We start from the raw sequence: 14815 nt of genomic DNA on the forward strand, positions 1-14815 counted from the left end.
CATCACAGAGGGAGGTTTAGAGCCGTTCATGTTTGCAGCAGAAACTAGTTTTGGCAAGAGCTTAATAGACAAGATTTTAAATACAGAGGTGGTGTATGTACATACAGCTCAGGTGGAAGTTAAGCACTCAAAGAATATTGAGGACAGTCAAACCACACTTAATATATTCATACTACAGCCATATGCTGCTACTGAATACAAGCTGAAAGTATTTTGAATGTAGAGACACATCTTGTAAAGAGACACCGTAAGATAAATATAGATATCTGAAAAAGATAGAATGCAGATTGAAATGACAGATTTTACAGATGAGGATTTGGATAACTATCTACAGAACCAGGTAAGTAGTTCAGGTGAATCTTTTGAAATGCATTGCATGTTATGAGGGTTGCCTAAAGGAATTTTGAATGGAGTTTGAGATTATGATAAATCCAGATTCTGTGTTGCACACATTAAAACCTCAGCTAGGCTTCTATTGTAGTAGACTCTCTCCAGTAGCTAAGTAACTTGAGTAATATAAACACCCATCTTTATTATCTGTAAATCAAGACCAGATCTTTTGGCATATCAAAAAGGGTGCTGGTCTCTGAGTGGGGACTGGGGCGCTATCCTTAGTCACTGCCTTTTGTGTTATATTAAGAATACTGGTGTGAATATCCAGCAGTTCCCTACACAACGTTAGAAGCTGCTCATCGAAATATGTGGCTTAAGGTTGGGTCTTGATAGCTAATGTGAGGGCAGTGGACCTGCACAGGAAACAGGAGTGTCAGTCCTTAAACTGTGAGTGTTGTGGAAGAAGAAATCTGTCAACTTGTCAATGTGAAAATAAAAGGCTAAATGATAAAAGACGTGTGCTAAAAAGATGAAAGAACATTTTAAAGTCATGGTGGTTATTACACCTTTAAAGAAGTCTGAATATCTGGCATACTACTACTACTACTACTACTACTAATAGTAGTCATTTATTTATCTTGCTCTTAATAAATATGTATTTATCTTGCTCTTAATTGTATTATTACTTGTACTGTAATACTTGAAATGTATTTGCTTACGATTGTAAGTCGCCCTGGATAAGGGCGTCTGCTAAGAAATAAATAATAATAATAATAATAATAATAATAATAATAATAATAATAATAATAATAATAATAATTACTGCAGTAAAATGTATTGTTTGAAATGCATTTGAGAATAGTACTAATACAGGTGGAGGCTGTTAAACTCTTACACTTGAATATCCTAGCAGCACATTTCCTTGAGCCACTGTGAATATTTATAGTTTACTGTGCTATATATTTATTAACATATTTAATCAGTTGATATAGAATGTGCTTTGGTTTAAGCTTTTCGAATGTTTTATCATTGACATTCTAAGTATGAGATCTACACAGTGATATCATAAGCACCGTTCCCATTATTGCATTCTAATGGGGGCAGTACTTATTATGTTATATAGTATTATGAAAACAATGTTAATCAAACAGCAGTTTCCTTTTCTTCTTTTTTTAAAATCTGTTTAATTTGTTTATCGTGATTGTTAGTAACTGACCATGAGTACATCGTGGGTGCTCCAAATGCAGACAGGGGGAAATTGCTAATGCGTCTCTCCCCTGCTCCACAGATACATGCAATATTACTGTATATGTAGGTTGTCAGAGCTCTCGTCTCTCACATCAATTTATACAAGTTATTATTATTATTATTTATTTCTTAGCAGACACCCTTATCCAGGGCGACTTACAATTGTTACAAGATATCACATTATTTTTACATACAATTACCCATTTATACAGTTGGGTTTTTACTGGAGCAATCTAGGTAAAGTACCTTGCTCAAGGGTACAGCAGCAGTGTCCCCCACTAGGGATTGAACCCACAACCCTCAAGTCAAGAGTCCAGAGCCCTAACCACTACTCCACACTGCTGCCAAACTGTTTGCAGTCATAAAGTCTATATTTTGTTTTGCTGTTGCTTGAAAATAACTGAATTTATTTGATATTTGTTAGAATTCAGTTGCATTGAAAGATGGAAACAAGCAGGTATAACAGAACATATCAATTATCTAATGGCTTCCCACAGATTTGTGAACCCAAAAACATTACTGGATCTAATTTAGGGCAAATTAATAGGGTCCACCGGGATTATTTATTCTGGGGTCTTTGTACCCAACACCCCGCGCTATTGATGAGATCCTCGATGTCCTGAGCAGTTTTTGGTATTTCTAAAACAAAATGAAATGTTCTAAAATATGGAGATATTTATGGCAACCATGCAGCCATCTTAGACCATGAGTGTAGTGTTCATGATTAATATGCTAGAGCGATGTTAGAGGATGAGGCCAATCGTCTGCTGCCTGTGTGTAGGTGGATCTCCGGCACCGGCAGGTTTTGAAAACCGTGGAGGAGGTACAGAAAGTCATCCAGGCCCTGACTGCAGAAGTCAGCAGAAAGGACGGGAGGTTTCAGTCAATTTCCAACTCAGGAATCCACAATGATAACGTCAAAGTAAGTGCTGCATTCATTATGGATCAGAAATGTAATCCAACAAAAACATAACACTTAAAACAATGCTCTATTAAACCTTGAAGGCCCAGCAGATTTCCACTCCAACAATAATGAGAAATAGTCACATGTCCCTGCTGAACAAATGAACAATGCATAGCTACTCCTGCAGTACCTTGGGAGACTGCCCTCTACTGGCAGTCTCAGGGATATATATATATATATATATATATATATATATATATATATATATATATATATATACACACACACACAATGTGTTAATAATAATAATAATAATAATAATAATAATAATAATAATAATAATATTACATGTATATACACTGCTCTGTGTCTCAATACTGACCCAATACTGTTTTGGGAGAAGTGTAAACTCAACACAGGCAGGGAGTCCAAAAATAATGTACAGTTTAAACCAGTGATTCTCAACCAGGGAAAGGAAGGGAATGGGAGGTAATTAAAAAAAAATGCTGGTGTGGCATGATTCAAAAAAGGGTGAGAACCTCTGGTAACATTTTATTTCTTTTAATGTACAGGGGGTATTGGTCAGTGTTAGATATGTGTATGTGCAGCTAGGTGGCACCAGATAGTAACTTTTCTAATGCTCTGGTAAAACTATTGCTCATGTCTTTGTAAAAGTACATCTATGCTGTCATATATATATATATATACAGTATATAATATATATATATATATAAACTTTAACCTTCTCAAGTATTAAATGAAAACGGGCTCAAGATATTGCTGCCTCATAACGTTTCACAATTGGATTTGAATTCAAGCTCTAATGTGAATTGTATGATTCTTTCTTTCACTGTTTCTGTCAGGATCAGCCAGCTTTAATAGCCAAATGGTCAGCTCTTCTGAGAGGAAAAAGTGCATTCAACCCAGCTATCCAGGTACATGGGAATTTAACATCTCTGTAATCCCACCTACCTACTGCCTCAGTTTACAGAGGTTTACAGTTTACACATCTTCCAAATGTAAAAGAAGACATTCTCCTTCCCCTTCAACCCCTTAACTTCCCACCATATTTTACTTATTTGTCCATCAATAGCCAAGCAGTTGTAAATTAAAGTTTAAAGTTTTTTTATGGTCTGCTGTTTTGAGTTATCTTGCTGCCTGGAGGTTTGAAGATTTTAGTGGCTTCATCTTGTCTAGACCTGGATAAGTTGTGTTGAGTTCTACAGTATACATAAGCAACAGTGGTTCATGAATTTCTATTCTAATGTAATTAAGCCCAGGGATTTTAACACCAGTGTGCAAACTTGCAAACAGATACTTTCCCTTACCTAGCAGACACATTGAAGGTATAAAAAATAGATAATTCCTCCGGTAAAAAAAGTTAAACAATTAGATATAGTAGCATTTTGTTCTGTTTTGTTTCTCAGGTTCTTACCCCCACATTGTTCCTGGTCTCTGTTCCTGTTAGGGGCCTCTCGGGGTACAAGGAGCGCAGAGCAAGGCAGTGGCGCTACTACACCCTGAGTGGCTCCAAGCTGCTCTCCCCTGTGCGCGAGCCAGAGAAGCTGCACCAATGGCTGGAGTTGGAGAGCTTCACCACCAGCTGCCAGGAGTGGCACAACTCCAGCGTGGCCATTGAGGGGGACATCGTCCCGGCCAAAGTAGGGAACCTTTTCAAAGAACTGCTGGAGACCTCCATCGAAAGCTGTAACCTCACCAGTGAGTTCAAGCTTTCGATCATACCTGTATGAAGTTTCCACTTACATTGTGTGAATGGCTGATTAGTGTTAATAAGTTCAATTGTTCAATTCAGAGGCAGCTGTCCTGGTAACTAACTTGATCCCCCATGGGTTACAAAATGATGCAAATAAAAACATGTTAAATATAACTGAAATACAGTAAAAGATCCGACACTACTAGATGTCATTACTTACAGAATTTTATATTTTCAGACACATTTCATGTGTCACAACCCTATCGATAGACGTTTGTAAAGTTTTTTTATGCACATTTTATTTATATCTGTTTGAAAATGTTTATGTCTTCAGTTTGGAATGACAGATGTATTGCAGAGGATGTTAAGTTAATGAAATGCACCAAGTAGGCTACAGCAAGTTTTGCACCAGGGATACAGCAGCTGTCACTGAGAAGGCATTCTGAACATCAATGCATTGCATTGTGCCCATTAAATATTTAACCTGTGCTTCTCTTAACAATTTCAAATTCATGACCACAGGGGGCTCCCGAGTGGCGCATCCAGTAAAGGCACTCCTCGCAGGATGTGCCCTATAGCCTGGAGATCGCAGGTTCGAGTCCAGGCTATGTCACAGCTGACCGTGACCGAGAGTTCCTAGGGGGCGGCGCACAATTGGCTGAGCGCTGCCCGGGTAGGGAGGGCTTAGGTCGGCAGGGGAATCCACGGCTCACCGCGCATCAGCGACCCCTGTGGCCGATAGGGCGTCTGTGGCTCTGCAGCGGAGCCGCCAGATCTGTGTTGTCCTCCGGCACTATAGGTCTGGTGGCATTGCTGTGGATCTGCAGTGCGAAAAATGACGGCTTGGAAGGAGCACATTTCGGAGGACGCGTGTTCCAGCCTCCGTTTCTCGAGTCGGCGGGGGGGTTGCGAGCGGTGAGCAGGGGATACAGATACTAATTGGGCATGCTAAACTGGGGTGAAAACCGGGGTAAAATAATTGGCGACGACTAAATTTATAAAAAAAAAAAAAAAAAAAAAAAAAAAATTCATGACCACAGGTGTCCAATTAGACAGCGCAGTAACATCCCTTTCTTTTAGACGCTGTGTTGTGTGAAAAGGTGGACTTGTCATTTATGGCGTACTATGTTTTATTATTTTTTTTCTTCGTGACAACTGTACAGCTACACGTTTATGTGGTGGAATCGCAGATCATAACATTAACATCCTTTGTTTTTCTCTGCAGGGAAAGTGAGTATATTAGAGAGTGTAGGGTCGGTGGTGCGTGTTGCCGTGGAAACATCAGAACTACAGGTTGAGGTGGAGCTTATTCCAACTGTGGAGCTCATAAACTGCTGGCCAAAAAAAGCACGATGGCCCAGATTCTTCAAACGGTGGCCCTCAAAGGAGAGAGCTCGATGCAGTAAGGTGAAGTGATGTGAAGTTTTAGTATGAACAGTAGTATTAATGTTAGACTTATAGTTATTAAAATGAAGAACCACAATAAAGATATATGCTCCCTGAAAACATTAGGGATTAATATGGGGGTACACAAATACAAATACAAAAACATTTCTACAGAACTAAATGAAAGCTTGACAAGTCATTATCAAGGAAAGAGTGCCCCCACAGGCACTATTAAGCATTACATATTGATTACAGAACTGAATGCATAGTCTCTGTGTGTATAACCATGATCCTTGGCCAGCATAATCAAATTTTACAACAATTTCAAAACAATTTGTACATAATTCTTCCTTGATCATTGTGAGCAGATACCTAACTGTGTGTGGCATACTAATGAGGCTCAAAAGTATTTCTGTTTTACAAGGAATGACAGACACTAAAGATTATAGACTACCAATCTTTATCTGATCATTAATTAAGCATAGAATACTATTTTTAATGATGAATCTGTATGTACGCTTCTTCCCCTTGGACTTGGTGTGGTCAATCTAAAGCCCTGTTTACACTGGCACTCCCACCTGGGTCCCGACCTGGGTTCTGGCTACCCAGGTCACAATCCCGCGTAGTGTGAAACCATGTACCTGGGTCGTACCCAGTTCGACCCGGGTTGCAGCGACCCACCTCAGGATGTGCGTCGACACGCTTTGACCCGGGTCGAGCGAGGCATGACGGCTGCTTGTAAGCCATATTTTTGTTGATTTGAGAAACACGATCTCCATGGCGACCTCCACTACACATCGGATGAAAATTGAAAAGATTTAATGGCCATCCCTTGTTAATTTCATGGGTACAACGTGCCTCTGCATGATCAGACTCAGAGGCTGCCTAAACTAGCTTAAAAGTGGCTTAAATGAGAAAAAAGCATACCAAAGCAGAACAGTGACTTGTCTAATTTGAGATGGAAACCTAATCACAGTTTTGAAAGTGACTTCTGATGAGTTTGTATTTGAGGTAGGCTCTGTACAATCCAAAATAAATAAATGAATAAATAAATAAACATGCAGTGTATACAGATTTTTGCATCTGCATACTGTCTGAATAAAATATTTTATTTCCATAGTCTTTCGGGTTTAACCTGATGGCTTCCTCCAATTACCACTGGCTCCTGTCCTTCACACGGGTAGAGCAGGTGTTGATGTGCAGCATTGATGACGATGGGGGCTGCAGGAGGAAGTGCTACCGGGTAATCAGGCAGTTAAAGGAGGACATTTGGTGCCCTGGAAGTAAACCTGTCATCACTGCTTATCATCTACAGGTGAGGAATGTAGGTGAAATTGGTATATATATATATATATATATATATATATATATATTAGTGAAAAAGTCATTAGTGCACAGCCCAAGTTCATAAATCTTTCATATAGGTGCTGACCCAAAACAGCATAGAATATGAAAAATGTAGTCTCTCTAGTTTAGTCATCAACCATGTTGAGTAAAAGACAAACCAAAGTCCACTTGTTTGTTGTTTGCAGAGACTGGGTGGGTCGCACACTCAGGATAGCTCAGTTGTATCCTTAATTCATTTTAGACTTGATGTTCAAGAAAGTCAAAAAAAACAAGCGCCAATGTTTTACATCTAAAAAACAACTATTTAATTATTAAAAACACGAAACACAACGCATTTCAACAATACGTGTCTTCATCAGGTGTTTATATATATATATATATATATATATATATATATTATTATTTAAGTTTTAGTGCATACAAGTTACTCGGCAGTAGCCCGAACCTGAGGGTGTGTGTGTGTGTGTGTGTGTGTGTGTTTGTGTGATGCTATAAAGATAATAACGCTATGTTCAAAACTGGAATCAGTTAGAACCGGTTTAAAATGAGATTATCTATGTTTTAAATTGCTCAAAACTAGAATCAGTTAGAACTGGTTTAAAAGGCTAGTATAGGGTAATAAAAATAGTTTAGAGTAATACAAATGAGTTAGCTATTATTGGGTAAGTCTGGCATGTTGGCGGCATGTGATAGGCTATATATTAATGAATGCTTGTTTTGCAGCTTGTATAAGTAAGAACTGTAAAGCATAAATCCTGTGATCTTCAGTGCTGTTCAGGGTCACCCATCACTGTACTGTGATGCTGTTAGACTTTTTTTCTCTGTGAAATAAACTACTTGTGGTGAGAAACATTACTTCTTTGATCACGGTAACATCACCTACAAGGACAAAGAGGTTCATAACCATTAACCCCTTCTTGTCCACACGCATACAGCAAAAAATATCAATGACTGTTCACAGCATGTGTAGTAGGTGTTGTCTATTATCCATTGGAAATTATATATTTTTGTATACATCACATTTCTTTTTAAATTAACTTTTGTGGACAAAGGAAAATGTGCAATCTCAGCTACAGTGCACATTATATTTCTGATTGCTGCATTTCTGACAGTATGATATATAATGATGTAAACCCTTTCTCAGGAAACATTTTCAAATGTTTGGCCAAGTATTCCCTGTGTGTAATGGGATCCAGCTTCTTACCAATTTACTAGCTGGGAGAACAGGATATTGCAGTCAGGATATTATTCCAATCCTGTCTGTTTGTCCTTTTCTTTGACCACTAGACCATGCATGTCACAGCTGCATACTTCCTGTTTAAGGGACAAAACTCAAAAGATTTTCTGTATGATAACTCCACTGTATGATAGACATTTATGTGAAATCACCCTTTGATCCTTTGATTGATTAATTCTGCTAATCTTCTAATTAAAAGTGACTGTGTGGCTTTGAAGAGAAGGGGAGTGTGGGGCAGGTATATTGTTGATTAACTAATCCACAGTTTGTGCAACGAATCCAAACGAATCACTTTGAAAAGGGCTTGCAGTTTCAAGTTACCATTTCATAAAGTAATACATTTATACATTAAAATAATTTAATTATTATTTTTTCATAATTATAAATTAAGTTCCACATAAACATCCACCTTGTCATTTTTTTATTTGACATATCTTCTGGACAGGTTCAATAACAACCGCAATTTCATCATCACAGTACACCTCCAGCAATAACACGGACATTAGATTTTATTTCTTTCGTTTAACCATTGTTCAAACAAGCTTACAGCCCACTTGCATGTTGCCTGAGTGCTTTTCAAAACTCACTGGCAATGATATTTACGTCGTCATCTGTTTTAGCTTTGGCAAAACTATCAATAACTTTACTTTCCTTTCCTGGTTCACATCGTTTGTTTTTTGCATATTTATTTTGTAATATGCCATTTTCATGTTCTACATGTAAAACATAGTCCTCACTACACTTAAAGAGACAATGTTGTCTGTGTAAGTCGGATTTCAAACACAGAGGAACTCTCAACAACATTCCTACAATATGAGAGACAAACATTATTAACATTATAATATAATCTGTATATAATGAGGTGTAATATATAGATAGGGCACACATATATATAAAAAAGCTATTCCTAAAAGTGTCAAGCTTTAATCAAAGTGGAAAATGTAATTTTCTCAGAGACTAGACCCTTCTCTGTCAATGGATGAGTCAAGTTGCTTTAAATGGCTGTCGTATTGTTTATTTCAAAATCACAGCCCAGGTTTACTTGAATGCAACATCTGTGTTTTTTTGTTTTGCTTTTTTTTATTATTTTTTTCAGACGCTGTTGATGTGGACTTGTGAGAAATACCCCGGCAGCAAAGACTGGCGGAACTTTAAAAAGAGTTTCCTGCGGCTTGTTAAGAAGCTTCACAAGTGTGTGAGCCAGAGGTACCTGAGGCACTTTTTTGTGAGGGGCTACAACCTGCTAAAATACACCAACACCATCGAGCTGGACATCATGGCTAAGAAAATTTCAGATTTCCTAGAGAATCCTGGGCTCTACATCCACTAACTTAGAGATACGAGGAAACAGAATTTAGCAAAGAAAAAGTCATGGTTCAGCACAGACAAGCAAAACGAATCCCTGGGAACTGTAGTAAAGCATGGTAAAAACCAGTTAGCCTTGGAAAAGCATGGTAAATGCAGTATAGTCTTGAAAAAACTATTGTAAGCCTGCATAAATGACTGCGAGATAGGCTTTTATAAGGACAGTTATTTCTTTCTTTCTTTCTTAGTCACTGTATTTTGATCTTGCTCTTAATTGTATTATTACTTGTACTGTGATTCTTGAAATGTATTTTTTGTTTACGATTGTAAGTCATATAATAATTATGTCATTTATTTGATAAATCTTTTGTGGAGTGATGAGGTGAAAAGCACCATTGTAGGCTCACTACAGTATGACACTTTGAAAAGTTGAACCCTAACCCCACAATGTGGATGAGGTGGCATCTGCTTTGATGTTTTAGTTTATTATTTTTAATCCTGGCATTGTTGCTCACAGTGTTGACCTTTTCTAATGTTCTAATGTATGTTACATGACCAATGCTTGTTAGGAAGCCATTCATTAATTGGGTTCTACTATTTTATTCCCTATTTTTTAGATCATTGTTTTTCAATGTACCCCTCTATTAACATTAACAGGAGAACAAGAGTGTGTGTTGTTTTATAAGAAGAGTTAGATCACAATTTTGAAAGAAATCGTATTTATCTTATTGTTATTTGGCTGATCCTTTAACTTGTGTGCATGCTGCTTGTTTTCGTCAGATTCTATTTACTGTACAGTCACTGTAACACAACATGACTATTGTAGCCCCCCCACATAGCATGTTACATCTCTTTATAGCTGGCACATTTCTGTATAAGACATATTTACATACTTGCATATTTAACTGAAATTGTGGCCTCTAGACTAACTTGTGATTTTGAATGCAAGTAAGATAAGGTATGTCAATGTTTAAATGTATTTCTATTGATTTTATGGAGTTGCTGTTTAAACTGATGTCCACACTCTGGTAAAGATCACTGGACACACTAAACTCATTATGCAGTAGGCAGTGTAAGCAATGTATCAGGGAGTTCTACTGCCAGTGTGGCCAAACTAATTCAAATAGACTACACCTGACTCATGCATGACCTAAAAGGCAGATTTGTCAAACTGTTTTTAAATTTTTGAATTAATGTATTTTTTCGTTTGTTTGTTTAAAAACACAAAGATGGGCATTAAAATCAGAAGAGTGAGTCAGATTCTAAATTAGAACCTAAACAGCCTACCCTTGAAGAGAGAGAGAGACAGCAATACTTTTGAATCAGGTAGTGCAATTCACACACATGCTTCCCTATCCACAATCTGTGAATCACAGGTAGTTAATGTGCTGATGTCATTGTTATTTGAAATTACACTGATAAAATAGGACACCCAAGGAAGCAACGACTTGTTCCAAAAAAGTGCTGTTTTAGGCATCATAGGTGTTCAAAAACAAAATGAAATTGATAAATAGCTTGTGAGAAGAAAATCACACCACAAGCATTAGCTATCAAGTGGAGTGAATAATCAAACTGAATGAAAACTTTCCAGTGAGTCAGCAGTACCTATGCTGTAGCCACTGCAGTTTAAGCAGAAAGGCTTCTTTTTTTTAATATAAAAATAAAATAAATCTTCAATTAGTTATTTTTGAAGTTAAACAATTTTGACTTGGGTGAGTGAGTATTTATTAGGAGGCAGTGTGGTCCAGTGGTTAAAGTCCAGGGCTGGTAACCAGAAGGTCACCAGTTCAAATCCCACCTCTGCCACTGACTGACCCACTGTGTGACCCTGAGCAAGTCACTTAACCTCCTTGTGCTCCATCCTGCGGATGAGATGTTAAATCAATGTCCTATTGTAAGTGACGCTATATATAATGCACAGTTCACAGCCTACCTCTGTAAAGTGCTTTGTGATGGTGGTCCACTATGAAAGGCGCTATATAAAGATATTATTATATTAAAAACCTCAGCGCTCCTGTCAACAAACCCTGAACTTCACTGTCAAATGTATGGAAGTGCCAGACTCCTCGGGCTGTGTGTACAACACTTACAGACACATTCCATCGGTGTGCTCATCTGTCATTTTCAATCTGCATGTTTGTCCCAGCAACTGAGCCTAAAGGAGACCTGTGAGAAACAGCTAGCTCCCCATCATGTAGCTGGCAGTCATCCATTAGAATACAAGGTAACAAAGACTTTTGGGATCAGTACTTATTTTATATTTTTCACACACTGCAAAAATCCATCCTGCTCTACTCCCTATGCACTGCTAACAGATATAATATAACAACCTGCTAAGTGCCAAATTGCAGGAGCTTCAGGCACACTGTTGGTTTCACATTGTATTGCAATTTATTGTATATGTAGCTCGTGGGATGTTGCCTTTTAATCCACAGCCACTATAGCTCTTCAGTGCCGGCATAGCTCTTCACATAGGCAGTTAAGACAGGTCTGTTCCGTCTCTGATTTGCCTTGCGAGGTAGTTCAGAACCGTCACAAAATATTTCCGCTCTGCTGGTATTCACACAGCCCACCATGCTGCTTCAGTGCTGGCTTTGAGCCGTAATAACTCTTCTGTGTGAAAAGGGGCTCTTGTGACCAAAATCACTGAGCCATGCCAAAATACAATCTCTTGATATATGTAGTGCTGCATAAGAAGCCTGTCAAGTTGAAGGTTTTACAGTATGAATGCTTGAAAGCTTGAAACACAGTTTGAGGAGAAGGCCAATGAACCCTAGCCTAGATGACCTCTTGTTATTCAGAGATAACAGTGGTCTTTGTATAGACATCTGTCTACGAAGAACGGCTAAATTCATTTCACTTGTGAGCTATGGATATTCAGGTGTAAGGCAAGTACTGTACATTAAGTGACTGCATGCAACACAGATAGATCATGAACATCACTCGTAAAAAGGGCAGATCTGAGATGAGAACAAGGATACAAATCCATACTTGTTGCTATATAGTCTATATTAGAAATGACAGTTGGCCCAATTGTTTCTTTTTACTCACAAGCCATAATATATCTTTGTTTCACTTTGGGGGGTTTGCTGGGATCTGTCACTTCTGATTTCACAACCCCTGCCTCTGCCACAATCTCTTTCCTTAATTGTGTTACAAGCTGTTCGAAGTATTTGTTTTTTTCTCAATGTCTAATAACAGTAGATCTGTACTGCTCAATACAAGCAATCTCTGTTTTTGCTTCTCACAGGAATAAAAAATATGGTCCTCTTCAATTTTGTATTATTTAATTTAAAAAACTGAAATCTTCTGTTCTAGCCCTAAGCAGAAACAAATCCGGGGTTTACTCTTTAAGCAAAGGCTTTGAAACGTGGCTAGGGTTGCCTAGCAACCCCAGATTTCAAGCTCAAGGCAGTGTTTTTTAATACCAACCAATGCGGTATTGGGTACAAGACGTACCTCTTTCGTGTTTATTGCAATGAGTATAACAATAAGGGAGCTGTTTAAAAGATTTCCTTGAAGCCAGCACTGACAGGCTTGCTGCAAGGACCAACTGGATTCACTGTCATTCTTAACAAAACAAAAAACAAACAAAACAATCCTGTCAGCACCCCACTTTATATCTTTCATAAAATCTGCCCACTGAGAGTATCTCAAAATTCTATTAACCTTTAGAGAATCTGTACACTGAAAATGAGGGACAAGTAAATGGCAGCAGTGTGGAGTAGTGGTTAGGGCTCTAGACTCTTCACTGGAGGGTCGTGGGTTCATTCCCAGCTGGAGGACACTGTTGCTGTACCCTTGAGCAAGGTACTTTACCTAGATTGCTTCAGTAAAAACCCAACTATATACAATTGTATGTAAAAGATAATGTAATTGTATGTAAAAATAATGTGATATCTTGTAACTATTGTCAGTTTCCCTGGATAAGGGCGTTTGCTTAGAAATAGATAATAATAATAGTTTGACTAGGTCATAAGCAAAAACTATGATCATATTATACATTCTTTGGTGCCACTTCCCATTTAATGTAATTCAGCTAATACTGTACCATTTTTATGAGATCATTTTTCTTTGCTTTATCTGTTTGTTTTTTTTCCTTTGGCATTTTTTATGACAACTTTTCTTTTCTTATTTTATTTTAAATCTGTTTTGTTGTCTTATTATCTTAATGACAAATTAGATTCAATTCTTTTTGCCTGTCTGCATATGACATGCCTTTTAAACCCGGGATAATTCTGGTCGCTCTTCTTTGCACTCTTTCTAGAGCAGCAATATCCTTTTTGTAGTGAGGTGACCAGAACTGGACACAATATTCTAGATGAGGTCTTACTAATGCATTGTAAAGTTTTAACATTACTTTCCTTAAATTCAACACTTTTCACTATATATCTGAGCATTTTGTTGGCCTTTTTTATAGCTTCCCCACATTGTCTAGATGAAGACATTTCTGAGTCAACGTAAACTCCTAGGTCTTTTTCATAAATTTCTTCTTCAATTTCAGTATCTCCCATATGGTATTTATAATGTACATTTGTATTGCCTGCATGCAGTACATTACACTTTTCTCTATTAAATTTCATTTGCCATGTGTCTGCCCAGTTCTGAATGCTGTCTAGATCATTTTGAATGACCTTTGCTGCTGCAACGATGTTTGCCACTCCTCCTATTTTTGTGTTGTCTGTAAATTTAACAAGTTTGCTTACTGTACCAGAATCTAAATCATTAATGTAGATTAGGAATAGCAGAGGACCTAATACTGATTCCTGTGGTACTCCACTGGTTATCTCGCTCCATTTTGAGGTTTCTCCTCTAATCGGTACTTTCTGTTTCTACATGTTAACCACTCCCTAATCCATGTGCATGCATTTCCTTGAATCCCTACTGCGTTCAGTTTGAGAATTAATCATTTATGCGGGACTTGAGTTTGTGTTATATTTCTTATGTATCCATTATTTACAGGTTTTTTCACATTAAAAAATGCTACAAGGACCTTGGCATCATGGCATTGCTGACATGTATTTTCCATTCCCAGATGGTGACCCTATAGATTATTGCATCTGACTCTTAATATTTTAAATCCTTAAACTGGTGGGGTGGGGAAAAAAACATGAATCACAGTTAAAATATAAGCACAAGATTTTTGTGTTCATTCCTAAAATGCTTTTTAAAACGACCTCTGTGATTGATAAAATAAGCAGACATAAAATCTAGTGCCAGGTTTTATAGTTTAGAGTAGAAAAGAAACAATAACATGTCATACTTGATCACTTAGTCATGTCCCCTCTAGTGAAAATAAGGTCGTAAAAGTTGAAATGCAAGAATGAATCACTTAGGCCTA

The 14815-nt window shown here is 37.6% G+C and overlaps 1 protein-coding gene across 1 annotated transcript; it reads left to right on the forward strand.

Moving 5' to 3' along the window:
* The first annotated feature begins 15 nt into the window (after positions 1-15).
* Positions 16-13281, forward strand: mab21l3 (mab-21-like 3). The gene is made up of 7 exons (XM_059029098.1): positions 16-340; positions 2363-2503; positions 3349-3420; positions 3913-4204; positions 5425-5606; positions 6706-6900; positions 9266-13281. The coding sequence occupies exons 1-7, from the start codon at positions 281-283 to the stop codon at positions 9497-9499; spliced, it is 1176 nt and encodes a 391-aa protein (XP_058885081.1). The 5' UTR covers positions 16-280; the 3' UTR covers positions 9500-13281.
* The last annotated feature ends 1534 nt before the right edge of the window (positions 13282-14815 follow it).

The sequence above is a fragment of the Acipenser ruthenus genome, chromosome 8 (genome assembly GCF_902713425.1).
Source record: "Acipenser ruthenus chromosome 8, fAciRut3.2 maternal haplotype, whole genome shotgun sequence".
NCBI lineage: Eukaryota > Metazoa > Chordata > Actinopteri > Acipenseriformes > Acipenseridae > Acipenser > Acipenser ruthenus.

Bases quoted from the DNA above. Each gene is read 5' to 3' on its own strand.
- mab21l3 (XM_059029098.1), top strand. From the start codon at position 281: ATGCAGATTGAAATGACAGATTTTACAGATGAGGATTTGGATAACTAT. The intron at 2,504-3,348 runs GTAAGTGCTGCA...TGTTTCTGTCAG, and splicing joins TCCACAATGATAACGTCAAA to GATCAGCCAGCTTTAATAGC. The intron at 6,901-9,265 runs GTGAGGAATGTA...TATTTTTTTCAG, and splicing joins TCACTGCTTATCATCTACAG to ACGCTGTTGATGTGGACTTG.